Source organism: Aspergillus sydowii, assembly GCF_001890705.1.
Source record: "Aspergillus sydowii CBS 593.65 unplaced genomic scaffold ASPSYscaffold_3, whole genome shotgun sequence".
Classification (NCBI taxonomy): domain Eukaryota; kingdom Fungi; phylum Ascomycota; class Eurotiomycetes; order Eurotiales; family Aspergillaceae; genus Aspergillus; species Aspergillus sydowii.
In genome coordinates, this window is record NW_024467861.1 from 1,475,230 (window position 1) to 1,500,330 (window position 25,101).

Sequence of the window (25,101 nt, forward strand, 5' to 3'; positions counted from 1 at the left end):
GCCCGTCTAATCTGGGTAGTACTACCAGAGTCTTCTCAGACCAGACGACTGGAGAGTTCCGTGCCGAAAAAATCAATAGTGTGGGAAGGTTGTGACAGCTCTGGTCCCCAAGCTCGAAAGTCGCAAAGCCACGGCCGCCCGTCCTCTGGACAAAAGATCTGAGGCCGATCGCAGAAAATCATGACACATCCCCACCCACCGTAATCCCCGCTTTGATTCCTGAATCCTGGCCCCTGCTCTGGTCCAACCTAGACTAGCAGTGTCCTGCGAGAGAGTGGTCAGATGAGGGGAGTAGAGGGGAAGAGGGGAAGAGGGGAAGTTGCGTGTCAAGGCCTCATAACGAGCGTCATCCTACATATGCAGTCACACGGTTGTCCAAAAACGTGGAGGGAGCCTGAATTTGGAGGGGGTGGACGCAAGGGGCTCTGGGAGCAACTGCATCGCGAGTGAAGTGGAAGTGCGAGGTTGAGATGAACACTGTCGGGCACTCCGGCGGCATGATTATTATTAGATGAACAGAGTTACGACTTACGAGAAAACAGGGACAGACCCTGTCGGCGGGGGCTGCTGTGGATCCCCAGAGTCTTGGGAATTCGGGAGCCTGCAAAGTCCAGAGTAGCCCACCTGATTTGCTGAGCAGCTGCAGTGCTTGACCGCAACGCTGGTGCAGCCCTGAGCGAGCAATGGTGGCTTGGATTGCCCTGCCGGTCATGCTGCGCGACTGCATCGCGATCAGACCGAACCTCTCCGAATGGACACCTCCAAGACACCAGCTTGGCACATTGCGCACTAGTTATCTTTAGCGAGGCACCATCCGGAGGTTAATCGACTAGTGCAGGCACTGGCGGCCCCTGATTGGCCTTGTTTGTCGATTGCGGGCTGTTGGAATGAGATGACTCTGCGCGTGGAATTCAAATCATCGGCTGGAGATGCGATCGTGCCCCCAATCACGATGTCGCTAATGAGTAATGACGCTAGAATGACCTCGAGTAAGCGGCGGATTGCAAGATTCCCACAGATTGACAGAAAAAAAGAAATGTGCAGCTGATTGCAGGGTCTCCAGGCCATGCGCTGGACTTCTCCACACCGACACCACCACTGTCGGACAGTATAAGACCTTCAAGGTTTCTCCCGGTTGTTGACAGGAGCAGTGCCATCTCCGATTTATCTACATCTACAAGCCCTCGGAACGTGACTCGACTGCCATCTCGACTCCGATTTACTTTGCATCCTTACAGTATTTCAATCTACACATCAACACAATGACCTACAAGTCCAACTACGAACCTTATGTGAGTTCTACCACCACCGCGGCACCAACACCAGCATCTGACCGCGCCCAGACAAGCCAGACAAGCCAAAGCTTCGATCTGAACGAGCTTCGACCCTCCATAGAGCTGCTCTACCCGCTAGGAGACCTCTACCCTCACGTCGTGGCTCTGCAATTACAATCCGAAGACGAAAACCCATGGTCCGCAAGCAAGAACTTCTCTGGATACCAAGACATCGCATACTGGGCGGAGGTCGTCTCATCACCACGATCACTGCCGGAGCATTACTCGAAACGACCTTTTCGCAGGTGCAGCGGTGAGTTCATCAACAGTCCACGTTCTCCAGCCCGTCCCGTTCCTTGTGACAGGTCCCTTGCTTGATATGACCGGTCTCAGCTAATGCGGAATCCAGAATCCACAAAGTCACGATTTGTTTCTAGAATCCGCCGACTTCTCAGCCGCGACGAACTACGAAAGCGCCGGCGTTTCGCGTGAAACGAACTTGTCTCAAAGACCCAGTCTCCACCTGTCTTCTTTGCCCTTTTCTCAGCTCAGCCAGCCAGCCGTTAGCCGCGTATACCCTAATGAACTTCGCTTCTCATCTCCATTTCGACTTGCGCAATTCTTCGTTTCTCGCTTACCATTTCGCCCCTTGCATACCTACTTGCATCACTCAACGAATTACGTTCCATTGCCTGCATCAGGCGGGCTATTCCTGCGTGCCTGCGGACCGGAGTACTACTGTCTATGCATGACCTTTCCTTTGTCACTGCTATTGTTAATTTGTTATTACACTTTGCCGTCACACCGGCATTCCAAGCTGCCTACCTCGACCGCTCTTTCATACCTCGACTGTTTCACTTTTTTGTCTAATATTTTCGGTTTCTCATTCGGCGTTTTGAATTAGCCAGGTGTTCGTTGGGCGTTTATCGGCAAGGGACGCATCGCATTGCCATGGGAATTTCGGTCATTTGATTTGATTTCTTGCCAGCCTGCATTCTTGAGTCTTAGCGAAGTCAGCAGTTAGCACCCTGCACCACGTTTCAGGGCAGTGCATGTGTTTTGGGTTGGAGTTTCAGATCGAGTTTCTTGAAGTCAATTTAGCACTTAGGTCTCGGAATAAATTCCAATGATTATACAGTCATACTCGTTCTTGCTCTTGACTTTGACACAGCCTTTTCATCTCCACTACTCGTAGCAGAGAAGGGTACAAATACTCTGCGTTCTTGCTCGCATTGTGATCACCTAGTAATCATTACTGAGACACTTGGAAGCTATTCTCATCACCACCACACCGCTCCAATCCCCGAATTGACCAGTCTACGGGTTGTAGATTAAGTTCTGTAATTGCGAACCATACTCCAGAACCCTTCTCCCGCAACCCCAAACCTTCCTACACCGACAATTAAGGTAGGAACCCAATCTAATCTCCATCCGTATCAACCCGCGGCAGGGCGGCCAACCTTCAATTCCCACCCCCTTGCTCAGATCCAGTTTCAGGCTCACCGTTCCTGTCTGTCCCTGTATCGACGCAAGGGATGGATACAGCCACGACCACGACCACGACCACGACCACGACCCCGTTTGACATTTGACTTTCGGCTCGACTTGAACGGGGATGGTCACGAGTCGAGTCGTCTGAGTCAAATCATGGTGATCTTATCATGTCACAATCAAACCATTCCAGCTGCACGCTGCGGGTTTCCTGCGGGCCTGCCAGGTTGGCGTCAGACTCGTTCCTTGCATTACTTACGAACAACCCACCGTGAGTACGGAGTACGGAGTGCAGTGCAGAGTACTGTATATGGTAACTGGTAGAACTACCTCAGCCCGAGAGCGGGAAAAAAAGCAAGAAAAGATGAGTCAATTCGACACCTCCGGAATCGGGTGCTGGATAAGGTTTGGCCCCTGGTGAGGGTCAGGTTGGGGTCCATGATAACGGACGGACGGATGGATGGATGCATGGATGCATGGGTCTGCACTCTGCAGGTACGTGTAAGTAAGTAACCAGTTCGATCCGGATGTCTAGTTTAGTCGAGGATGTTTGAACTTTGAAGATCCGGGTGGGTTCGAACGGGTTCGTCGTCGGGTTTACCTTGATTAACCGCTAACGCGAGGTATAGCCTCATCATTAAATCCCGATTCCCGACGGAGTGAAGACTGACTATTGATAAGTGCATGCATAAACAAGAAAGCAGCAAAAGCAATGAACCCCGCACTCGGCTAGTCTGGACTAGACTCTTCAGTCTCAATGATTATCGCTGATTGTAAATAAGAACGTCATCATATTATGTCTCAGTCTGAAGTTCTGCAGAGGCTGGGTTATTATTGTGCCCTGGATGACTCGAGTGCTGTGCTAGGGAGGCCACCCTTTGGTAGCACCTGGCCAAGTTCAACCCATCCTAAGGCTCCAAAGTCCAAGCCCATGCATGACCCTGGGCTATGGGCCATTGTATGGCAATGGATTCGCTCTATTCGCAGCCCATCTGTTCAATTACTACGCTACCCCACGGTCCCACCCACCACCGAGGCCGAATAATGACGAACCCTCAACCCGACCCTACTGCTAGACTAATGCCTACTTACGGTAAATCCGCAAATCCAAGTTTAGCCGCTTGAGTAGTCTCAGATAGCTGCGTTGCTTATGCAGGTCCAGTGTACCTCGTCGCGGCTTGTTTATGTTATCTTAAGTAGTTACAGTATGAGTGCTGAACTGCATAAACACTCCCAGCTGCAGGCATCAACAGTCGTGTTGAACCTGAACTGGAATCAACTTCTAAATCCAGTAGCATCAAGGTAACGCAGCGCTGTGCGGGCTTGTGAGAGAAAAAAAAGCATTGTTTTCGTGTTTTATTTGAATTGATTTGCGCGAGGCTAGGATGGGAGATGACTGAGGGTTATTTTGTGCGTGGGTCTTTCTTTGCTTTTTCTCTCCTTTCCGATTATTTGTGATTAAGCACCGAAGATCAACTAGTCGATCAAGCATTGCAACTTGCAAGTCCTCGATGAGCTGTTTGTCATGCTCATGCATATTATTGGAGAAGAGAACAGTGCATGGCGATGGTGCGATTCAATGCCGTGCCGAGTCAGTCGGTGAAGGCGAAGATAAATGTATATCCCTCATTTAATTGCATCTACTCCAATTGCCCTGGCATATGTCACAATAGACTTGGACTTGTCATAGTGGGGGAGACAATTCAAGGCGGGGTGATATGAGATATCATATCGTCGACTTCGCTTGTCTACACTTGATTCCTCGCGAAGAATGTGGACTGAACGACAACACCCAGCTTTGTGGAGTATTCCGGAAAGAAAGCTTTTGCTAATTGTTACACCCTGGCCCAGATACAAGTAAACTAAAATGCAGCAATAAAAATATTAATTCCCTCAAGTGTATGGTGGGTTTGGATTCCAGATAAGCCCCTGCGCCTGTGAAACCGGACAATCTTTGTGTGCAAGCAACAATGTCTTCAAATTTACAATTTCCTCCCTCAACTGGGTAACTGTTGTCGTAAGTGCGTCATTCTCTGATGTGAACAGCTCAACCTTGGCCTGAAGGTTGGCAAGCCACTGCTTTTTCCGTTGTCGACATTTGAGTGCCGCAACTCTGCAACTCTCATTAGTCAAGAGTTCATTATAATACTGCGTGGGAAAAAAGAAAAAGAAAGAAAGAAATGCATACCTGTTTCTTTCGAGGAAGTTCTTCCTCTTCTCCTCGTCAGTCATTTTCTTCGACTCGCCTCCTTTCTTCTTCTGTGAGGGCTGCTGGTCCTCGTCGTCCGATTCGCCCTCGGATGGTGATTCTGTGCTAACCGACCCGTTGTTGAGTTTCGTCCTCTTATTTGATCCCTGGTTGGAATCTTCTGTCTTGCGTCTGTTTCCTGCTGTACCTGAGGCCTTTGTAGACGCGTTTCTCTTGCCCCTGCCTTTGGCAGCAGGCTTGGCCTGTTCGTTCTGCATATCCGAACCATCGCCGCTTGTCTCCCGCGTCGTATTTGCTGCACCATTTACATTGACTGATTGACGTCGGTTGGCATTTTGGTCGCCCATGTTGGCCTGAAGAGTTTGAGGTGGGATTGCGGACTGGTTGGGAACAGCGGCAAACTGATTCGTTGTCGATTGTCCGCCTTTAGCTAACATGAATAGTCCATTAGCAGCATCGGCTGCGTCATGGTGGCCAAACGGATCAACCGCGGCGGGCTGGGTGGTTTTCATATCCATAGTTGTTGTGGCACTTTGGGCCAGTTGATCGTTGTCGCCAGTTGGGTTCGAAGTTGGCGCGCCGCCGTTCTTCTTCGCTGCGTTCAATGCTGTACGATGAAACTCAATAGTGGAGGGAGTCGCGCCTCCGTTTTGAAGCTGGGCTATTAGAGCTTGGGAGTTCGGGCTTGGTGCCGGGAACATAGAACCTCCGCCACCAGGTGTTAAGCCGGTGCGAAGTGACGATTCATTTGGTGTTGGAAAGCCTCTTCCAATACTGTCAAAGTAATCACTCCCACCAGCAGGTCCCGCAAGCATAGCCGGACTTAAAGGACCCGAGCGCAAGGAGTTGGACCAGTTGTATGCTCCCCCAGCAGAACTAGTGCCGGGCAGCGCAGGGGAGGTTATTGATGCGACAGGGGGGAGGATCGACTTCCCCGGTGTCTCGCCAGAGCCCCCACTGAATGATTGTTCGAAAGGGTTCGGCTCTAAGGCAAAAGGATTATGGACGGAGTTGAAGTAGTCAGGTGTGTCGGTGGGAGCCGATGGGTTAGGTCGTGGGGGAGGTGCTAATGAGTTTTGGGACTCGCCGTCTGGCTTCTGATCTTTAGTATCTGATGAGGTTTCTGTAGAAGCAACACGTTAGTATACAAAAAGGGACATGAAGTCGCGATAACGCGCAGCATGAAAAGAGTAGAGAGGTAGGTGGTTGTGCGACGTCATTAGGGGGACAATAAGGATTGTATGAGGTCATCCCGACACGACGAAGGGAACGACAACATCGAAGTCGGGAAGTGTGGCACATAACCACAGATTCAACACTTGGAACCGAATCTGGGAGGACTCACCGTTATCCATTTTGATGCTAGGCTTTTTCGCATCCATTGGCGAATTATGCGCAGAAGTATTAGTTGAGAGGTTCGTTGAGACTGCTGGGGCCACCGCGGCGGACATAGTCTCTCCGCGATCGGGTTGATATATTAGCTAAATGATATGGCTGCAGAATATCCGTGGTCCCGAAAAAAAAGAAATAAAATAAAAAAAATAAAGAAAAGGTAATAAGAATCCCCGATAAGAAAGTATGAAAGAAGAGACCCAGCCCAATTGGGTTGAGTGGCGAAAGGCGATTAGAAAAAAAGAAGAATCACTAAGGTAGCCAATACAAGGTAGTGAAGCGAAGGGACACCGAGATCTGTCGGCGCTTCTTGGAAGTATCGCACGGGACCGCACCGCGTCAAAGGTGAAGAAGAGATAAAAAAGTGACGTAGTGAGCCCAGCAAAAACAATTTAAGTGAGCAGCGCAGAACTATCACGCATTATCGAGTACGTGCAGTAAATGCAGTGGTTGTACCCCAGAGGGCGGAAAGTCACTGGGTATGATGATGATGATGAAGATGGAGAGGAAGGAGAAAAGAAAAGTTGTGACGTAGGTCTGGGATGGACAGGGAGAAATGCAATAAATTTAGGGGAAAGAATGAGGAAGAGGGGAGGCGGTCGGCTATGAGGTAAGCGGCAGAAGTCCTCGATTCCTGCAACCCTGGATTCGTACAAAAGCCCCCAGTCTGCCGGCCGGGTTGCACTCTCGCTCTTGAGCCAAAACTTCTGCGAGAGTTGTGGTTGTATCCAGACCTTCTGAAGTCGCTCTGGTGTCTTTCCCACTCCGTTACTTGCTTGTCCAGACTCTGGCCTTGTCCTAGAATCTCGCACACAAGCAAGCAAGTCTCGAAAACAGGAACTGAAATTCGTGAATGAAATCCGAAAAGGGAGCAGTATCACGTTCCGATTGGCCGGAACAGAGAATCTCGAAGATTGACCTCTGTTGCTTTTGCCTCTGATGGTGGGTTCTTTGCGCCAATGTGGATGACGCAACCCCGAGACCAAATTACTGGATTTGTGCGCACAACTCCTCGCACAACAAGTAAAGGTGCGATTGATCCAAGGGATACAGAAGGTAAATATCAGGCAGATCCGCTGGTCACAGCTTCAAACAATCCGAAACCTTGAACTTTCCAAGATTCGTCCCGATAAAGCTGGAGGAAGGGGGGATTGACTGACGGATGACTTCACCGTGACGACGACAGGAATTTTATCTGTACTTTGTGGGTCGGTCGCTCCTCGACCAGCCGGGTGGATAACCACTGACAGGTCGCCATGCCTGATGATTCCGCTCCAATCTGGCCCCTCATTCGCCCTTTTTTGACCCCCGCTTATGGAATCTGCCGTTCTGGATTTTGGCGAATCAGGACTATTAGAACAGTCGGGGCTGGTCTGGGCGGTGAAAACTGTCTGTCCATCCAGGGCCGTGTCTGTCACCCTCGCGATTCCTTAGCGCCGTTTTCCCATGAAATCGAACCACCCAGTAAGGATTTCATTGGGCGAAACAAGTGATGACGCAATCTCTGGTGAACTGAAAACTGGAAGCCTGTGTTGCTGGTCACGTGAACAGGCAAGTCTTCGCTCTCGTTGGCGGCCAAATTATCGAACCAATTGCCACTCAGATTCTAGACGCTTGCCGACATCCGGAGACCGGATAGATGCAGAGAGATGCACAAAGCAAGCCCAGTTTTAACGGCGCTGATCTGAGATTGGAGCATCCCAGTACACATGCTATCTCAGTCGCAAACTACCTGCCAAACTGTTACTAACTAGGATCATTGCCTTGTCATGCAAGCCTATCTTTTAGTTCTGACACGGAAAGCCACCCGGAAACTCGCATGCTCCGTGGTGCATTTGGCTTGGTTGGCTTCGTATCAAGGTACGTGGCACAATTTTATATGAGTACTTATACGGTTATACCTCGTGGGAAACAAGGTCTCGTAAAGAAAATTTCAGTATTCTCAAGTACAGAAGAGGCTGGGAAACATTTTTGTCACTCTCCGGTACAAGTTACATTCTCCATGACAGGGCATGATTAGTTAGGCCCTTGCAGTCTGCGAAAACCGTAATCAATGGGCGATTTAGACGTCAGCCATATGATATATAATCACTTGGGAAATAGCAACATAAATTCTGATGGGATATCCGAATCCGAATGCCAAATTTTGTCTGATATCGAAATCAGCGAGAGGTTAAAGGAACTAAGCTGTAATGCGTTGTCTATACAACGATCCCACTAATGCATCTCCACAGAAAGTCGGATATATATGTCTGTGCAGACTGCAGACTGCAGAGTACTATTCATACGGTGCATTCATACTCCAAGCCCCAGGGCCCACGTACGTCATATCTGATTTTAACCTTTACACAATCGATAACTGCGATAAGATCAATGCCAGGCGATACTTATCTAACCAGATTCTAGCCCGCCGACGTTATTAACCGCCAAACTTCGGGTTCTGAAGTTCCATGTAGGTACACATAGAAAATCAAGACCCGCGGTAAGTTGAATAATTCCAAGGCCCCAGCAGCACAGGAACATGATAATGCCTCCACCCGCCCTCGCCTTCCTTTCCACGTCCTTTAACCGTGAATTTAACCTCCACCTCGGGCCAGAAACTCTCGACGCCCTGCGCTTCATACCACGGGCCAACCTCGAACCGTACCGCCCAGTTTGTCTTGCTATCAGAGGCTGGGAGAGATGCGAGGAGGGCCGGGACACTTGGTGACGAGCCTGCGGTCGCGGGGCTGGGACTCCAATTTGCTACTCTGCCATCTGCATTTGTTGTAGCGGTGAAGGTGGGGTTTTGGGTTGTGGTGTTTGAGGATGGGCTGGAGAGGAGCGTGAGCGTAACGGGGAGGTTGGCGGCAGGGGTGCCCGTTAGGGTGTTTAGCACGTGGCAAGTAATCGGGTCGCGAGACATTGGGGTCGATGCTGATTGTGTTGTGCTTGTTTGTGGATTCGAGATGGAAGTAGTTGCTGCCGTTGCTGTAGACCTCGATGAGGAAGAAGCAAGGTGGTTCTGGTATAAGCTAAGACGATCTGTGACTTTGCCCAGCTGGTCGCTTGATGGGGATTGATTTCCGGAGCCAAGGTCCATTAAGCAGAGGTGAGGATACCAAAAAGTTTACTGAAAGGAAGAGAGGATAAAGCAGGAGAGAAGGCTACCTTGTGCTGCTTTTTGATCTCCGTTCTTCTTGTGTCGGAGGCCACCGACAAGGAGCTCTCCGGAGTATACCTTTAGTGGGGTATGCAAGATCTCCGGCGACCGTTGATTATTTGGCTTCCAGGGGCCAATTGCAGCTAAACGTAGCGTGTATTGGTTTATCAGTACTGTAGAATCTCCTTAATCCACGAGGTCAGGTTTAGCTTCCAGGAACCTGGTTATACGCAAAGCGCGTTTACTTATTGGCGGGGTTCAGCGTCACAGCCTGAGGCAGTAAAGGCGCCCGCACGTGTCATTTCGACTGCGGCCAAGACGCCTTCTGCGCATTTTACACATCACTGACCGCACTGACAGAGACCAAAGTAAAGAAACCTCCTGAGTGCTTTTGTCTTGGGGCGCCATAGTGCGGATCCGGGTGTTATACGCTAACTCTTCTTTCCGCTTCCTCAAGCTTCGCCCAAAACTTTTGACCTTTGCGGGGAAGACTCAACAGCCTAGCAGGACCGGTAAGTACAGCCCTGTAATGCCACTGGCCCTTTGGAATATTCTCGTCTGACTATATTTATTTAAGCGGACTCGCCAGACCCCTCATTAACCGTCGTTGCGAACTCTCGATACGCAATCGTTCAGAATGTCTTCGACCGCGGTTGTCCAGGATGACGACCTCATGGAGCCTACCCTCCAGTCGATCGTGAACCAGAAGACGCTACGATGGATCTTCGTTGGAGGCAAAGGTGGTGTCGGAAAAACCACAACCTCCTGTTCTCTCGCCATTCAGCTTGCCAAAGCTCGCAAGTCTGTTTTGCTCATCTCCACCGACCCCGCGCACAACCTGAGTGATGCTTTCGGCCAGAAGTTCGGAAAAGAGGCTCGTCTAGTTGATGGATACACCAACCTCAGTGCGATGGAAGTCGACCCTAACGGAAGTATCCAAGATCTTCTAGCGAATGGCGAAGGACAGGGCGACGACCCTATGGGCGGGCTCGGTATGGGGAACATGATGCAGGATCTAGCTTTCAGCGTAAGTTGCGACATCTAGGATGCAACGTTGCCAGAATCATTACTCACGGTATTATTAGATCCCTGGTGTTGATGAAGCCATGTCGTTCGCCGAGGTCCTCAAGCAGGTCAAGTCCCTGTCATATGAAGTTATTGTCTTCGATACTGCCCCCACCGGCCACACCCTTCGCTTCCTCCAATTCCCCACGGTACTCGAAAAAGCGCTCGCGAAACTTTCGCAACTTTCGTCTCAATTTGGGCCGATGCTGAACTCGATCCTTGGAGCTCGCGGCGGATTACCTGGTGGCCAAAACATGGACGAGCTTCTGCAGAAGATGGAGTCACTGAGAGAAACCATCGGCGAAGTCAACACCCAGTTCAAGAACCCCGACATGACCACATTTGTCTGCGTTTGTATCGCAGAGTTCTTGTCTCTGTATGAAACCGAGCGTATGATCCAGGAGTTGACAAGCTACCAAATCGACACCCATTCGATTGTGGTCAACCAGCTTCTATTCCCTAAGCAAAGCAGTGACTGCGATCAATGCAACGCCCGAAGGAAGATGCAAAAGAAGTATCTGGAGCAGATCGAAGAGCTCTATGAAGACTTCAATGTTGTTAGGATGCCGCTGCTCGTTGAAGAGGTGCGAGGAAAGGAGAAGCTTGAGAAGTAAGTCATAACCCTCCATATATACTTACCATGCCTTTGCTTATACCTTTAATGTGGTCAGGTTCAGCGATATGCTTATCAACCCCTATGTGCCCCCAGAGTAAACAACGTAACTATGCATAATAAATGGCTTAGTATGAAGTTGATGTTGTTGATGGGCATGAGTTATGATGAGAAGATAGACAGTAATATACAAAGCTTTCTGATGCATCGCGATTTGATTATGTCTGACTGTATAGTTGGCGCTCCGCGTCCAACGTTGTCTCTCCATGGCAGGATTCCGTATGTCTGATTGTGATTGTTCAAGTTCCCGTCCGCCTTGTCAATGCTTTCATGTTTCATCTCCGCCCCCTTGTTTCTTCTCCGTCTTCAACCTTGCCCCAGCCTCTTGCTCCTTCTTGGGAAACGCTTTGAAGCCACTGGCTATCTTGATATTTGCCACCTTGCCCCATTATTGCCTTCGCCAGGCTGTCTCTTCGTATCGACACTCATCACACGATCACCACCTTTCGAAGATTACCAGCTTAGCGCTCCAATAGGGCAGCGAAACTAACATATTCGAATACTTACTTCTTCCAATAGGTCGAACTACCTTCCGTTGCGCGTTTTTCTGATGTTGCCAACATTTAGTGCTTCGTTCTCGCGGCGGAGCGACTGCCTAGTCACATATCCCGAAGAAATGTGCCCCTCAGAGGGACCCATCCACCTACGAAGGACCCCTATGACTGGCAGGATCCTCTCGACCTGCATCAAAAATATTACAAGCGACAGACAAGAACCAATCTTGCCAAGCAACGGGAAAGACCCAAGCCTACCGCAGTAGATGCTTTGGGTGTTATTGTAGGTACCCAAGAATCAATACTCCAAACTTTCAATAACTGCTTCACCGACTCGATCTTGGTCTTTGACATGGTCCACCAGAAAAGACGGTCCAGCTTCTGACCATTCAGTTCCACAATGGCCGGCAAGATCCAGAATGTCTAGTATGTCGATCAGATTGAGCAGATCATACGGAGTACGCCGACTGGGCCTAGACTCTTGTTATTTCAAGGGGTTATCCATGTCCGGCGGCGATATTCATCCTTCAAGTCCGAAGGAACAGCAGTCCCGTCTTCCCTCGCGAGGTGTTGTGCAGAGAGCTGTAGATTTGGGACACTAACCGACGCGTATGTTTCAACTGCTCTCGTCGTTTGGGACTCATAGGTCACTCATACCTGTTAGCTGTATGGCTACAAGGTACATACCAGACTGCTTCCGTAAATTTGTGCAGCAGAAGACGTTAACAACGTTACAACAAAGTCCGAGGAATCAACGGGCCCCAGTTAGTCACCCTGCTGAGGAGCTTTATCATTGTGGAGTACGCTGCTTTTAGACAATGGCATGTCTTGTCTGGGACTCTTGCGAAGTGGACTGGAGAAGCATGCAGGCCCCGATACGAGACAACACGGATTCTTTGGAAAAGACAATGGAGCGTGGAAAGCCAATCGCGACCGTAGCGTATCCTTTTGTGCGATTCTCTTTACGCCTACCCAGTCAAAGACACTGCGTTGGAAAAAGCCAAGCATCTTTCCCGAATGGGAGCCTTGCAGAAGGCGTCGAGATTTGGTGTTCGGACGATTCTTATCCTGTTTTGTCGACTCTGCATCCAACCTCGCAACTCGACGCCGGAACGTCAGAGACCCAACAGGCCGGAGAGCACAGGAGCTTGGTTGGAAAAAAGAAATGTGCGATCCTTCGAAGATGCACCGCGACATGATTGGCTTCTATTCAAGCTCCAGGGAGGGCTGAGCTCAATGTGGGTTTTTACCAGATCTACACACCAAGATTATATCCCACCCGCGTCTGTTTTATGCAGGTGTCACTGCGCTTGGTCTAGGAATTTAGGCCCCAATGAAACTGGGAACAAAGATATTCGCAGCTTGCCACTTTGTCCCAAGCGAACAGACAAAATTGCGGGACGCATCGAAGAGGAGCTGCGAGATGGCCCCCCGATGCACCATTCCTGGAGCCACGGCATCAAACATAAAATGGCGGATTACTTTGGATGCAGGGAGAAGGTTCACCGCAGTGCCGGCCAAGAGGGTCAGAGAACCGGAATGACGCTTGGGATTTGAGCGGCAACATCAGAAATTGCTTCGATTTGTTGAAAAGAGCTTAGTTCCTATTGTGGTTCAAGCCTCACTTTTGTTTTTTATTACCGGAGCAAAAGGGTTGGATAAAAGAGTGAGGCGGTTTCGCCGGGATCCGACATGAACAGCAGGCCAGAAACAGCCCTCGCAGCTCGCTCCGCTGTTCATCTGTCTGTCACAGGATCCATAGTGAGCTCCCCTGTTGTCCCAAGTGCAATATCGCTGCTGATTGTTTATTAGACTGTGCTGATCAGCGAGTGACCCGATTCCTCCTCCTGGGCGTCGCCGACCTTTAAAGAAGTATCTCCACGTAGAAACGCTGGCTGTTTCCATTCCTCATTCTTTTTACTAATAATTCTATGCATGGAAGGAATATGTGAAGTATATATACCTTTATAAAAGGGACTTGTAAGTGTCTGCTTACGAGACCCTCATAACCTTCACTACCCCCGTCATTCCGCATGATAGTACTTGTCTTAAAGCGGACTGACTCTTAGCCACACAACACACGCGCATATACACATACAAATACATACGACACTTGCTCTCATAGAGGACGGACCCGAGTTACAAAGAGAAAAAAGATATGTCTCAAGTTCAGCAATACTGGTTGCCAGGATATGGACTTTCCCGCCAGATTGTATTAGGCCACATCCAATACTTCCTGGGACCATCTGCAACTGTCCGGCCATACACTTACCAGGTAAACCTCCGACATGACCTCAAGGATCTATTCTTCCGCACCATATGAGAAGGAAACACTCGCCCTAACCACTTATACTTATGAGGCTAAAAGGGGCGCGAAGGTTACTTAATTGTTGGTGTACCTTTAACAAGAGTATGGCTTTCCTCTTCTGTCTTTATATCTTCCTTTCATTCATCCCTCCAACCCTTTTTGATATGGTCATGAAGAACATATGCTGATCTCTCAGCCAGGAACAAATAAACGACCTCGCAATTATGTCCCGAGAATATGAACGACAAGAGACGCTCCGAATGGCCGGCGAATCCAACCCGCAATCAGAACCCTACATCAACGAGATCATCCCAGTGCGGCTTCCATCGGGTCCTCCACGCAGACGACCAGGGGAATATGAGTCCAGAGGAGGACGATAATTAACGGACTCATTGAAATATCTCCGTCAAGCCTTGTCTCTTCCCAGGGTCGCATTCCACCATATACTTATCCTTCTGCCCTTTCTTTATTTCTTACCCTCCCCCTAATCCTCATCTCGCCCATATAACTACAACGCTCATCTAGCTGCAGTTCAGGCCATTATTATCTAGCCATCGATCTACGAGTAAAGTCTCCCATTGAAAGACCAAAGGCCTTACCCCAGCATTTCTTTCTCGGTGTTTCGGGTTCCATCTATTAGATACTGCATCTTCCATTCCATCTTGACCTCCCTCCCTTGCATACAATACTGTGTGTCTGTCTGTTTAGTCGTTTCTCTCGGACATTTTTTACTCGTTGTTTGTTTCGGACACCAGAGATATCCCCCTGTACTAGATTTCTATCTTAATTCCTGCTTGTCTATATTCGTTTCGCATATTCAGTATCCCACCTATTTTCCCAGAGGATGAGCCAATACAAAGGTCGACAGCCCAGGATGTCCTGTGGATTAGCCTTAATTGAGATACCTCCTAAGTGCATATAGTAGAAGAGATATGGTATATCGATACGAGGGGGAAAGGCTGGGCTGTGAGGGACGAGAATGATATACACAGTACAACATACAATTTTATAGATGCCAATTCTATTTTTAATCTTTATCGTGGAACATAGGACATACCAAAAATGGCAATTACTGCAGAGAATCAAATACCGGTTTATTTCCATCATCTCTATAGGTCATTCGTAACAACATCGATCAGGTCAATACATGTGGGAAGATAGTAGACAACTTGATGATTTTGAGTCGTGAGAGTACGTAGAGCAGTGAGGCCAAGATATCACATCTGGGACACACTTGCACTAGAGGGAAGGAGGTGAAAAAAAAAGGGGTGAGAGAGACAGTATTCCATCGTTCCCTTCTACCTTGCTTCTTTGTCTTCCCGTGTTAAGAGGTGTCTTGTTGGTTCGACGGGTCAAGAACCAGACGAGTCATTTAAGAGTAGGTAGGAGAGAAGGAACAGGAATGATGGATAAGGTAGCCAATAGGAAAATAAGTAAGAGGTAAAAAGTCGAAAGCGGGACCACCTGAACGCCGGCCTTATGCCACTCTGCTGGGTTTCCATCATTCAAGAAGAAGCCCGCGCATTCTGCAGGGGAATACTACCAACATGAACAGAACCAACAAGGGAATAGAAAAAATGATTTCTTTTGAAGATTCAAATACGACGGAGTTTGAATTTATTTCGCAACGGCGGCGCTGAGAAAGTACGAGTTAGTTAGGCTTCTAAGAATGGCGTGGCTAACGGGATTGACGAACCTCAGGACCTGTGTCCGGAAGAAGGCACCCTTTGTCTTCTCAATGACTTGCTGGTATACAGATTGAGGGGGGTGGTTCATGATCACTGTGCCCTCCTGGTAGTCGATCTTGGCGTCGACACGGGTATCACGGATCAAGTTGACGATCCATTTCTCACCCTCATCCTGGTTGAGGCCGAGGCGGGTGGAAAGATCCCTGGTTTAACTGTTAGCATTGCTCTTTGACTTTTTGTTGCCACATATTTCCACATACTTGATATCAATCCGCTGGTGGATCTTGCAGTAGCTCTCGGAGATGAGGTGTCGCGCAGCCTCGACGAATGCATCAGCGGCAGAAACGAGGAAGAAGTCGCTCCGCAGCACATCTTCGGCCTCGCCGAGCTTCTTTTGAGCCTCCTCGAAGTCAAAATCAACGTAGAGCGCCTTGACAAAGTCGGTAATGGGGTCTGTGTATTCGTAGCCCTCCTGGCGAACAACGCGAATAAGGTCCTTCAATTGCCTCTGGTATACGCTGTTGTTCTTGTGCGCACGATTCCGGTTCGTGATAACAGCCGCAGCTAGGTATCGGAGAACCCATGGGCAGCTGGTCTGAATGGTGTTGATATAGGCGGGGGAGAAGAAAAGATCGGTGAGGACATCGCGGGCGGGGTCGTGGTTGAAGTAGGGGAAGAGAGACCAGTGGATCAACCAGGAGCGGTTCTGAAGCTGGCCAACGGGGTTGTTGAAAAGCCTTGTCTCGATTGAATCCTTGGCCTTCTGGACTTCCTCCATAGCGCCCTCCCAATTGGTGGTGAGGATTTCACAAGCCAGCTTACCCCATGTAGCCGAGGCGACCTTGTCGTTATCGGTGGAGAGAACACGGAATTGATACAGAAGTTCAGCAGCATTGCCGTAGCTACCGCAACTGTACTGGAATCGACCATAATCGAAAAGACTGTTGACCATCCCGATCGTAACTCCGTGTTGTTCCTCGAGGAACTTCAAGTTGGCAACTTTATCGCTTCGCAGATTGCCCACCACACTCTCATCCTGCAGTAATTCGGTGATCTTCTCGCTCTCATCCTGGTAGTGTTGCAGCTTGGCAAGAACCTCCTCTCTCTTCTTCACGAATTCTTCGGGCACCGAGTCGGAGTTGTTGATTTCCTGCCACAGATTGGCCACATAGTCGGTCATATTGGTGTGCTTCAAAAGCTCGTATTTCGCACGAACAATTTCGGAGTCGTCATCCTGGCCGGAGCTGAATTCGAGCAGAGGGAAGACGAGGTGGCGGTCGAGATAGGGAATGAGCTTGGGCAACAGGTCATACTGGTTGGCGATCTCTTCAGCGGTTTTGTGGGCCGCGGCGCCGCTGAGAAGGGTTTCAGCGGAAGGAGGGACGTTGGCTGCCATGGCGAACAGCGACAGGAAAGAGACCGGGGGGATGGGGTGAGAATGCGAAGGGACGGAGACTTCGTCTTGGATGAGGAGCAAAGTGTGCGGCTTCTTTTCAGATTCAGAAAATGTGGGCGGGAGGGTTGGTTGGGGCGCTAATCCGTTCCGGGACTAGCGGAAGGTCTCCGCTCAGAGAGCAAAAAGTCCTGCTTCTGTCTCGATATCAATCAGACCATCATCGAGTCCCTTCTCGTTCCTCCCACCTCGCCCTCGGCCTCTACCCGCGTGGTCCGTTATCCTTCGGAGGGCATTCAACGCCACGTCTGCGTTGACCTTTTCTTCTTCCACCTCCCCGCATATTCCTTGCACAGATGGCTTCTCTCATGCAGTCTCTACCAGCCTCCGCCGTTCGCAAGCAGTCGACGGTGGTTTCAGGCTACCTACAACGCGCTGCACAGCCCGTTATTTCTTCAGGGATACGTAGCTCAGTGGCATCTCAATGCTCCCAATCTAGATTGATCAGCTCTCGTACGTTATAGCTATTCCGTCAGCCACCGGCGCCCATGCCATTCAGCACAGCTCCAGTTTTATATCGCGAATATGAAGAAATTGGCCGCTCTTTACTAACATTTACCCTAGAAACACCTTTCCAGTCCCAGCGCGCCACTTCCCAATTATCTATCTCCACGCAGCAACGCCGAACTTTCCTCGCTCAACTCAAACGCCAATCCCAGACCCTCAAAGAAAACACATCAACAATCACCCCTCCGCCGGCGGCCGCGAATCTGCAACTCACAAACCTCCCTTACTTCATCCGCCGAACACCGTCGAACCAACTGCCCGTCTATCTCATTACCAAGGCCGGAGGAACGAAGCAGCAGACGAAAATCCAGAAGACAGAGGGCGACCTAGACGCCTTGAGGAACGACCTTGCACGATACTTAGGACTTGAGTCCGGCGAGCGCAATTCTGCGAAGAGTTCAGAAATCACAATCAATCGACTAAATGGGCATATCATTGTCAAGGTACGGCTTCTCCCTCTCCTAGGGCTCTTTGCAATCTTATACAATGCGAACTAACACATTATTTAAACAGGGCTGGCGAAAACCCGAGATCCAAAAGTTTCTCCTTGAGCGCAATTTTTAAGTCGTGACGACTATCCGTTCTTCGATCGCGTCCTAATCCACGACCTGTCATCTTATTTCACACTACTGATATTTTCCTCTTCGGCTGAACAAAATGGACCCAACATCTGGGTTAATGTCAATGCCATAATGGGTCATTCTACAAGACAACGCGAGCGCAAATAATACGTGTGAGAAGCAGACCAGGGAAGAAAAGTTGATATTCACATCAAAAAGCAACCTTTGACCCTGTCAACTGAATTATATTCCACGTTTTCCACCTATCTTTTTGGATAGGCAGGTAGACTACCAACCAACCATCTGTCTACCTATTTCCTTTCCACATCGTTATTTTCTCGATGCGGCGTGTACATTTCTATATCTTGTCATTCAGGAGTTGCGCTTTTCTCTCTTCCTTATTTCTTGTTCCTTTTTTTATCGCCTCTTCTCATCGTCTCCCCTGGCTTCTGGCTTCTGTATCATCGGCGTGGCTTAGGCATTCTTCTGTATGTAATAGTGCATATTCAATGAATCTATGGCTATTCATATTGGTATACTCTTCTTGTAACCATTCTGCCGTGTTCCAAACTATATACCATGTAGAACCATTTTGTTATTACGACACGCGGGCGGTTTCACTTATCCCGTGAATTTAGTCATGCACCGATAGCTTCAAGTTTAGCTCGATTATTGGCTCGTGTTGACACTCCTAGCAAGGCGTAGGATGGCCGGACCTCGCGAAGGAGGTATTCCGGGAGTAACAAGTGAAGGGCTTGCCTTGTACATGCGGCATACAGCAATCGGAGATAAATATGAGAACATCAATGACTTCTAGAGAGCTATAGATCATAGAAAGCACCATTTCAGATGTCGTAATATCTCTCGCCCGAGGGTATTGAGCATTGTACAGAGCGTAAGTTAAGAGAAAAAAATACACAATTGTCACGCCTCACAAGTAGTAGTAGTAGTAGTCCCTTTTCCACCGGCGCCAGACGAAGTGAAAAAACTGCTTGAATGAATAAAAGCGTTTGTAGAGTAATAGTTTACTGAGGGATGAATAGAAGACATGACAGAAAAAATAATGTCACTTATGAAATTCAAAAATAGCCAATGCCGTCGCTAGAAAATAGACCAAAAATAAAGAGGGCGTGGTTCATCAATCCGCAAGCCGTGCGTACGTTATCAATTGTCGGACGACACTAGGGTCGACATTCGGCATCAATAGTGCGCCAAGTAGGCTTTCCTTCTTCGGAAGGATTCCAGATGGGAATCGCAGTGTTGAGTTTGCATCAGCATATTTCGACTTCTCAGCTAAGCGCCGAAGAATTGCTAGTCCTCGGTTGATGATAGAACCGTAAGCTTCGGCCTCAGCCTCAGCCTGCGCCCTCGCAGCGTGTGTTTGACGGGCGTTCGGGAGTGGCGGTGGAACACGCTCTGTGCTTAGAAGGCAAGAAAGACGGAGGAGATGTATAGCAAACCCATCCACGGATTCAAGCCAAGATTTGGCAGTTGTCCCTTCAGCAAACCCAGAGAGAATGTCTGCGGCTAAAAGGCCTTGCATGAGGAATACTTTGCGAATGTCTGCTACTGCAAGCGGCTTCCTAGGCTGATTAGGAACAGGGCAGATGGCCAGACTAAAGGCGCGGGTCAGAAGTTCTTGCTGAGCTGTGGAGGCACCATCGCTAGAGAATACTGAGCGGAAGAACGTCCGATTTGGTTCGTCTCGTGCCAGCAGTTTTGCCAAACTATCGACAGCAGCCGGCGTATATTTATGATCAGACGGGTTATAGGTCGTGAACATGACGCCATCGGATGACATAGTTGGCCCCGGGAACGGCGCAAAGGATAGAAGAAAGTGTAAAAGACAAACAGCATCTTCTTTGCTTGGTAGATGGATAGCGTGCGCCACATTGCTCAGGTAGGTGACAGTATCCTTCATGAAATCCAACGTGTTCTGGTATGATCGGAGGAGCATGTTCCTGGTGCCAAGATAGCGGACAATCGTTGAGATAAATTCAACAACCGGGGCCGTTGATAATATGTCGAAATTAGACTCGATGAAGGAGAAATTGCGCAGAATTGTGGTAATACATATGAGCCTGTCGACTGCCCGATCCAATTCGTATTCAGTGCTTCCAAACTCGGGAACAGTGGCCAGTGAAGACCATTCAGACTGACAACCGCGCTTGATCTCTTCATAAGATGACAGTAGCATCATGTCCGAGACCTCTGGTGAGTGTTCAGCTAATAAATCGGCTTGGTCCTCTGCACATTCTATCAGGCTGTCAACCAAGTCGTCGCAATTATCCAATGATATTTGGACGCCGGGTTCGGACGAAAGCGAAACAAGCGTGTCTAATGCCATTCGAATTTCTGCGTGAATGCCAGACTTGATGCCCATCGTCAGAGCATGGATATCAATTACACCAAGCTCAGCAAACGTTGGCACATTTGGTTTTAACCTTGTGATTTCCTCTCCCAGTTGGTACATCTCCCCTACAGCAACCGGACCATGGAGCTTATAATCCGAGATTACCATAGGCTTAAATGTGTCTTGAATAGGATGCCCAAGAGGTCTGTTAGAGGACTGATCAACTTCATCGGCCGGTTTCCCAGCGGCAGAGCTGGGTCCCTTCTCGGACTGAACTGGAGACTGGGTAGACAACGGTCCATTTAGGTCGTGAGGTGTGGCTGGTGGTTGAGATTGGCGGGGGACACTAAGACGATGTTGGTTTTGCTGCTGTTTATTTTGTGCTTTGGCTGGTGTGGGAGTGGCGAAGCCATTGACAGCGCCTTGGTGCACACTATTCGGTGTTGATGTACTAACAGGAGAGGGGTGCCCTAACGGCTGAGAGCTGTCGAATCCTGGGGCGGGTTTAACAGCGGGTGATTGGAACTGCATGCCTGATGGATCACTGGGCTGTCGTGGTACGGAAGGCGGTTGAGCTTGGTCTGAAAATTGTTTCTGCTGACTGCTGAGGAAAGCCTGTTCGTAGGCAGCGAGGTTTCTCTGGTAAAGTTCGCGAAGCTCCTGGACAGCCATGGGAAATTGAACGGGGGGGAACTGGAGTTGTTGGGCTATCACTGGCCACATGTTTGCAGCTGTGACCTTTTTCGAGCCCCCAAGTTTCATAACGGTCGCATAAAGCTGTACAAGGTTGATAGGACGACCAGATACAACAGGATTGGGATCAAGAGGCAAATTCCTTGACATCATGAATTTCTGCAAAGACCGCATAAAACCCTCGGGGTTCGGAGGTTTCGCCATGGTCTGCTGCATCTGTCTGATAGCAGCCATCTGTTGTGGATTTGCCATGGCGTTCATGCCCGCTACCATGGGTCGTCCAGCCACTGCGGGATTCATGTTCATAGCGCGGTTTTGGTTCTGCATCTGCATAGCATGTATTCGCTGTTGCTGCTGCTGTTGCTGAGCGGCGAATGCCTGTTGATAACCTTGAGGCATACCACCAAATTGCGCCTGCATTGGCGGCTGTCCGGAAGAGGATGTCATTGCAGGTGAGGGTGAAAAGCCGGGGCCCATTCCTTGTGGGAAATGCTGGCCTGGCATGAACGAATTATTTTGTGGTGTATTAACCCGGCTTGGATGGTCGGATTGTGAGGGAGACATTTGAGTTCCCATATGAGGTCCGGCAGGCGAGAATGGGCTCGGAGAAGCTGTCCCCATTCTTTGGGCCCCATGTTGGTCAAAATCTTGCACAATTGGAGATTGCGAAACATTTCCAGACGCGCCTTGCTGGAGATGCGGAAACTGCCCTGGATGGGGGAATTGAGGCGCCCCATTGACAGGACCCTGGTATCCAGGATAGGGAACCTGCTGAGGTGTTTGTGAACGCGAAGAAAGTCCACCAGGAGCTTGCCTCGGCGACATTGAGATTCCATCCTCCGGTCGCGGGCGTTTTGATGGAATCACCTGGTTAGGGTTGGCGAACCCAGGGGATGCATTCCGCGGGACACCATTATTGAACATGCGCTGGAACTGGTTAGGATCGGGGGTGGGAGAGGCGTGGAGGAAGGCGGCAGAGGGATCAATGGTCGCCTGATGAAAAGCGCCATTTTCATGGTTTAGGAGGCTCGGGGCGTCAAGAGGCCAGGCATTCATGTCGTGCGGTTTTACCAACCCATCTGCAAGGCAAAAGCGCTGTTAGAGAAGATGACACAGGTACAACGTTTTTCATCATTCAACGAGCGACCGATAGGGAAAGAGATAATAACAAAGGTGGCCGCATTTCACATTGCAGTGATTAGCAAACTCAAATACACGGGTTGCGATAGATGCTCAAGGTCTTGACGCGTCAGTTTGGATAGTCAGTTGTCGCGCCTGGGTCTGCGACACGACCGAGGCGAAGCACAGGCGAACAGATCAACCCAACGCGGAAACCTCGAGCAAAGTCAAAGGACAGCAGGTAAGTGCATTGCAAATTTGACTCAGACAATCACAAAATTATAATGAATAAAATAAAAGAAAAAAAAAGGATGTACATACCGACAAGGCTGGACTATTAAAATGCCGACTCGCAAGCGGACGATGGTAGCCAGTCCCGAAATAGCAGCGGTTGGCAGGTTGAGGGAGGCTGCGAGGGATGGGTGGTCACGGGACCTGTGAAAGGGAAACAAGAGACCGTCTGGTGGAAAAAGCGCCAGTCAGCTAACCGCTGCGGATGGGAGCCGCCAAGATGCAAAAAAACACCACAACAGGGTTTCAAGATAGACTTTCGTGAAGGAATAAATAAGCTTCAAAAAAAGGAAGCATAAGAAGAATGGTCAGGCCCATAAAGAGGTCTTGCAAGATGCGGTGGTTCCGTAACGGCCGGATGCCGACCAGTCGCAGTGCGTGGCCACAAGAGCGCGAGGCGTGTAACAGACCCAATGGCGGGAAGGGAGGCGGCCGGTGAGGATTGTAAGGAAAAAAGACGTACCTGGAGATAGTACACCATACACTGTAGTACGGAACACACTTGGCCAAAATACTGTATTTTATTTCTTATTTTAGTTTTTCATAAAGGCGGAATTTTCGATCGCTTGGAAAGGCCGCTGAGTGGAGGCACAAGGGGATGGGGGATGTCGGAATGGAGACGGGCGTGGAGGAAAGCAGCACCCCAGATTCAATGGGAGGGAGGGCCAGGGATATCAAAAGTCAGATGGAGACTGGCGGATGACTTTCCAGTAAGTTATTTTACCAGATCTGAGCAGTAATAATCTAAGCAGCAGAGACACAGGAGAAGCAAGTCAGTCGTTCCGTTCTGGAGGTTAGCAGGCGGAAAGGGGTTTCCAACTTCCAGTGGCAGCGTGCCGGGAGGATGCGTTGTTCCGCTCCGGATGGAGCCCGTGGAATGTGTTCTCTGCGTTTTCGGCCACTCATCGTCCACTCACCGTCCACAAGCAGGGAATGCCGTGCTAGCGGGGAAACAATCAGAATCAAACGATCTCTTGGGATCGATCTCAATCTTGCTGCCAGCTGCCAGCTGCCCACTGCACGCTGCACGCTGCTCAGCCCGTTGGCGATGGCAGAAGGATTTGCTGGCGTGACCCCTTTCCTGCACTGTTAGTTCCCTGCTTTGGTTAGCCGGTCTGTGTTGACTCTCGACTCCGAGCCTCTGCCAGTCCTCATCGAGGTGGTTCCCAGGGCCGAACAGTGACACTTGATGACAGCTGCCATGATCATTTATGGCAGTCTATGCTGGCGCAGAAGCCTTGCAATTCAAATAAAGGCGCCAGGAGCTCATCATCCTACTCGTAAATGGAGCACTCTCCGAACTTGTAGTAGTTAGTAGATATAGGGTAGTGTGAGACTGAGGAAAGGCGGGTGACCAGCGTAGAGCCCGGTTAGAACAGAAAGGGGCCATCGAAAGCTGGCTTCAGAGAATAAATAAAATGGCAAGAAAGAAGAAAGAAGAAAGAAAAGGGATTGGAGAATTCGGTCACGGAGAGAGGGATTATTTATAACGGCTCATGCTGCCCACCTGATGGAAATGATCCGCCCAATCTTGAGTGCGTCAAAAGGTATGGATGGGCAGTGAGCCGTTACAACCCCCTCGCCGTATTCAAACTAATCCTTGGGTGCATCCAACTCTACAGTCTTCAATCACGGGTTTACGAAAAGTGTTTCCGTACCTTGTCCATGGATTGCTGTCCCACCTGCCACGTCCATATAACGCTCCACTATGGGAGATCACGATTGGGCCGATTTCGAAGACTTGGGCCAGCGAGGAGTACTGGACACGGAAGAGACTGCAATAATGTTTTAACACAAAGTCAGTTGGTCTGCAGCTGCCCGGAAAGGGGCTGAAGTTGCGAATTACTCCGGGTCCAGTAGACTGTCTTTCTGGATGGTTCATCTGCGTCATCTGGAAACTCAGGCGGTATTCGGTGGTAGCTGCCGAACCGGCGATCAGCTGTGGTAAGTTGATGATGTTCTTTAGATCCCGAGGGAAATTACGGTTACACGTCGCAGGAAATATTCATCTTTTGGTAAAAGAACTCCTGTCTGTCTCCCTGCCATTGCATGTTTCATCCAGCAACGGGGTCAATTGTGTTGGCTGGTAGCTGCTGTAGTTTGTTCCTTCCATTACTTATTAACTATTTCCTGGCTCTTGGTCCTCGGGCTCTTCAGATCCCAACCCAAACCGAGCCCTTCTTCTGCCTGGTTGCGATTAGTTTATCGATCATGGGCCACACTCCGTCGTCCCCTCGCGTCGGCAGCCTGAACCCACCGCTCGGCGCTTGCAGCCGCGGATCTGCCTCATGGATCTGACCTTCGTCTTAGTGAGATAAATTTGGGGAATTTTGATGGTCAAGCCAGTGTGTGCAGGCTATGGCAGTTCTACTCTTGACCGAAATGCCTT

General features: G+C 49.6%; 9 protein-coding genes across 9 annotated transcripts; 5 read left to right on the forward strand and 4 right to left on the reverse strand.

Annotated features, from left to right (window-relative positions):
- Window positions 1-1,262: 1,262 nt before the first annotated feature.
- ASPSYDRAFT_87435 (uncharacterized protein) lies at window positions 1,263-1,766 on the forward strand (the record flags this gene model as incomplete). The annotated part of the gene is made up of 2 exons (XM_040851840.1): window positions 1,263-1,587; window positions 1,684-1,766. The coding sequence occupies 2 exons, from the start codon at window positions 1,263-1,265 to the stop codon at window positions 1,764-1,766; spliced, it is 408 nt and encodes a 135-aa protein (XP_040704668.1).
- A 2,892-nt stretch (window positions 1,767-4,658) lies between these two features.
- On the reverse strand, window positions 4,659-6,425 carry atfA (bZIP transcription factor atfA; the record flags this gene model as incomplete). Its single annotated transcript, XM_040841633.1, has 3 exons — window positions 4,659-4,878; window positions 4,954-6,097; window positions 6,320-6,425. 3 exons carry the CDS (start codon window positions 6,423-6,425, stop codon window positions 4,659-4,661), a joined length of 1,470 nt encoding a protein of 489 aa, XP_040704669.1.
- A 2,411-nt stretch (window positions 6,426-8,836) lies between these two features.
- ASPSYDRAFT_87437 (hydroxyisourate hydrolase) lies at window positions 8,837-9,271 on the reverse strand (the record flags this gene model as incomplete). Its single annotated transcript, XM_040851841.1, has 1 exon — window positions 8,837-9,271. The coding sequence occupies one exon, from the start codon at window positions 9,269-9,271 to the stop codon at window positions 8,837-8,839; it is 435 nt and encodes a 144-aa protein (XP_040704670.1).
- A 450-nt stretch (window positions 9,272-9,721) lies between these two features.
- Window positions 9,722-11,665, forward strand: ASPSYDRAFT_42669 (uncharacterized protein). Its single transcript, XM_040846504.1, has 4 exons — window positions 9,722-10,020; window positions 10,086-10,535; window positions 10,594-11,183; window positions 11,245-11,665. The coding sequence occupies exons 2-4, from the start codon at window positions 10,146-10,148 to the stop codon at window positions 11,285-11,287; spliced, it is 1,023 nt and encodes a 340-aa protein (XP_040704671.1). The 5' UTR covers window positions 9,722-10,020; window positions 10,086-10,145; the 3' UTR covers window positions 11,288-11,665.
- Window positions 11,666-12,550: 885 nt separating this feature from the next.
- Window positions 12,551-13,623, forward strand: ASPSYDRAFT_774199 (uncharacterized protein). The gene is made up of 2 exons (XM_040850891.1): window positions 12,551-13,501; window positions 13,553-13,623. Exon 1 carries the CDS (start codon window positions 12,758-12,760, stop codon window positions 13,295-13,297), a length of 540 nt encoding a protein of 179 aa, XP_040704672.1. The 5' UTR covers window positions 12,551-12,757; the 3' UTR covers window positions 13,298-13,501; window positions 13,553-13,623.
- Window positions 13,624-14,248: 625 nt separating this feature from the next.
- ASPSYDRAFT_42674 (uncharacterized protein) lies at window positions 14,249-14,600 on the forward strand. The gene has a single exon (XM_040846505.1). It carries the CDS (start codon window positions 14,273-14,275, stop codon window positions 14,426-14,428), a length of 156 nt encoding a protein of 51 aa, XP_040704673.1. The 5' UTR covers window positions 14,249-14,272; the 3' UTR covers window positions 14,429-14,600.
- Window positions 14,601-15,304: 704 nt separating this feature from the next.
- On the reverse strand, window positions 15,305-17,217 carry ASPSYDRAFT_42675 (eukaryotic translation initiation factor 3 subunit E). Its single transcript, XM_040846506.1, has 3 exons — window positions 15,997-17,217; window positions 15,745-15,939; window positions 15,305-15,684 (listed from the first exon to the last, which is right to left on the reverse strand). Exons 1-3 carry the CDS (start codon window positions 17,130-17,132, stop codon window positions 15,666-15,668), a joined length of 1,350 nt encoding a protein of 449 aa, XP_040704674.1. The 5' UTR covers window positions 17,133-17,217; the 3' UTR covers window positions 15,305-15,665.
- A 268-nt stretch (window positions 17,218-17,485) lies between these two features.
- On the forward strand, window positions 17,486-18,260 carry ASPSYDRAFT_87440 (mitochondrial 54S ribosomal protein mL49; the record flags this gene model as incomplete). Its single annotated transcript, XM_040851842.1, has 3 exons — window positions 17,486-17,642; window positions 17,754-18,139; window positions 18,210-18,260. The coding sequence occupies 3 exons, from the start codon at window positions 17,486-17,488 to the stop codon at window positions 18,258-18,260; spliced, it is 594 nt and encodes a 197-aa protein (XP_040704675.1).
- Window positions 18,261-19,394: 1,134 nt separating this feature from the next.
- ASPSYDRAFT_29390 (putative ARID/BRIGHT domain protein (SWI1)) lies at window positions 19,395-22,358 on the reverse strand (the record flags this gene model as incomplete). The annotated part of the gene is made up of 1 exon (XM_040844640.1): window positions 19,395-22,358. The coding sequence occupies one exon, from the start codon at window positions 22,356-22,358 to the stop codon at window positions 19,395-19,397; it is 2,964 nt and encodes a 987-aa protein (XP_040704676.1).
- Window positions 22,359-25,101: the final 2,743 nt, after the last annotated feature.

Bases quoted from the DNA above. Each gene is read 5' to 3' on its own strand.
- ASPSYDRAFT_42669 (XM_040846504.1), top strand. From the start codon at position 10,146: ATGTCTTCGACCGCGGTTGTCCAGGATGACGACCTCATGGAGCCTACC. The intron at 10,536-10,593 runs GTAAGTTGCGAC...CGGTATTATTAG, and splicing joins TGCAGGATCTAGCTTTCAGC to ATCCCTGGTGTTGATGAAGC. The intron at 11,184-11,244 runs GTAAGTCATAAC...TAATGTGGTCAG, and splicing joins GGAAAGGAGAAGCTTGAGAA to GTTCAGCGATATGCTTATCA.
- ASPSYDRAFT_774199 (XM_040850891.1), top strand. From the start codon at position 12,758: ATGGGAGCCTTGCAGAAGGCGTCGAGATTTGGTGTTCGGACGATTCTT.
- ASPSYDRAFT_42674 (XM_040846505.1), top strand. From the start codon at position 14,273: ATGTCCCGAGAATATGAACGACAAGAGACGCTCCGAATGGCCGGCGAA.
- ASPSYDRAFT_42675 (XM_040846506.1), bottom strand. From the start codon at position 17,132: ATGGCAGCCAACGTCCCTCCTTCCGCTGAAACCCTTCTCAGCGGCGCC. The intron at 15,940-15,996 runs GTATGTGGAAAT...CAGTTAAACCAG, and splicing joins CACCAGCGGATTGATATCAA to GGATCTTTCCACCCGCCTCG.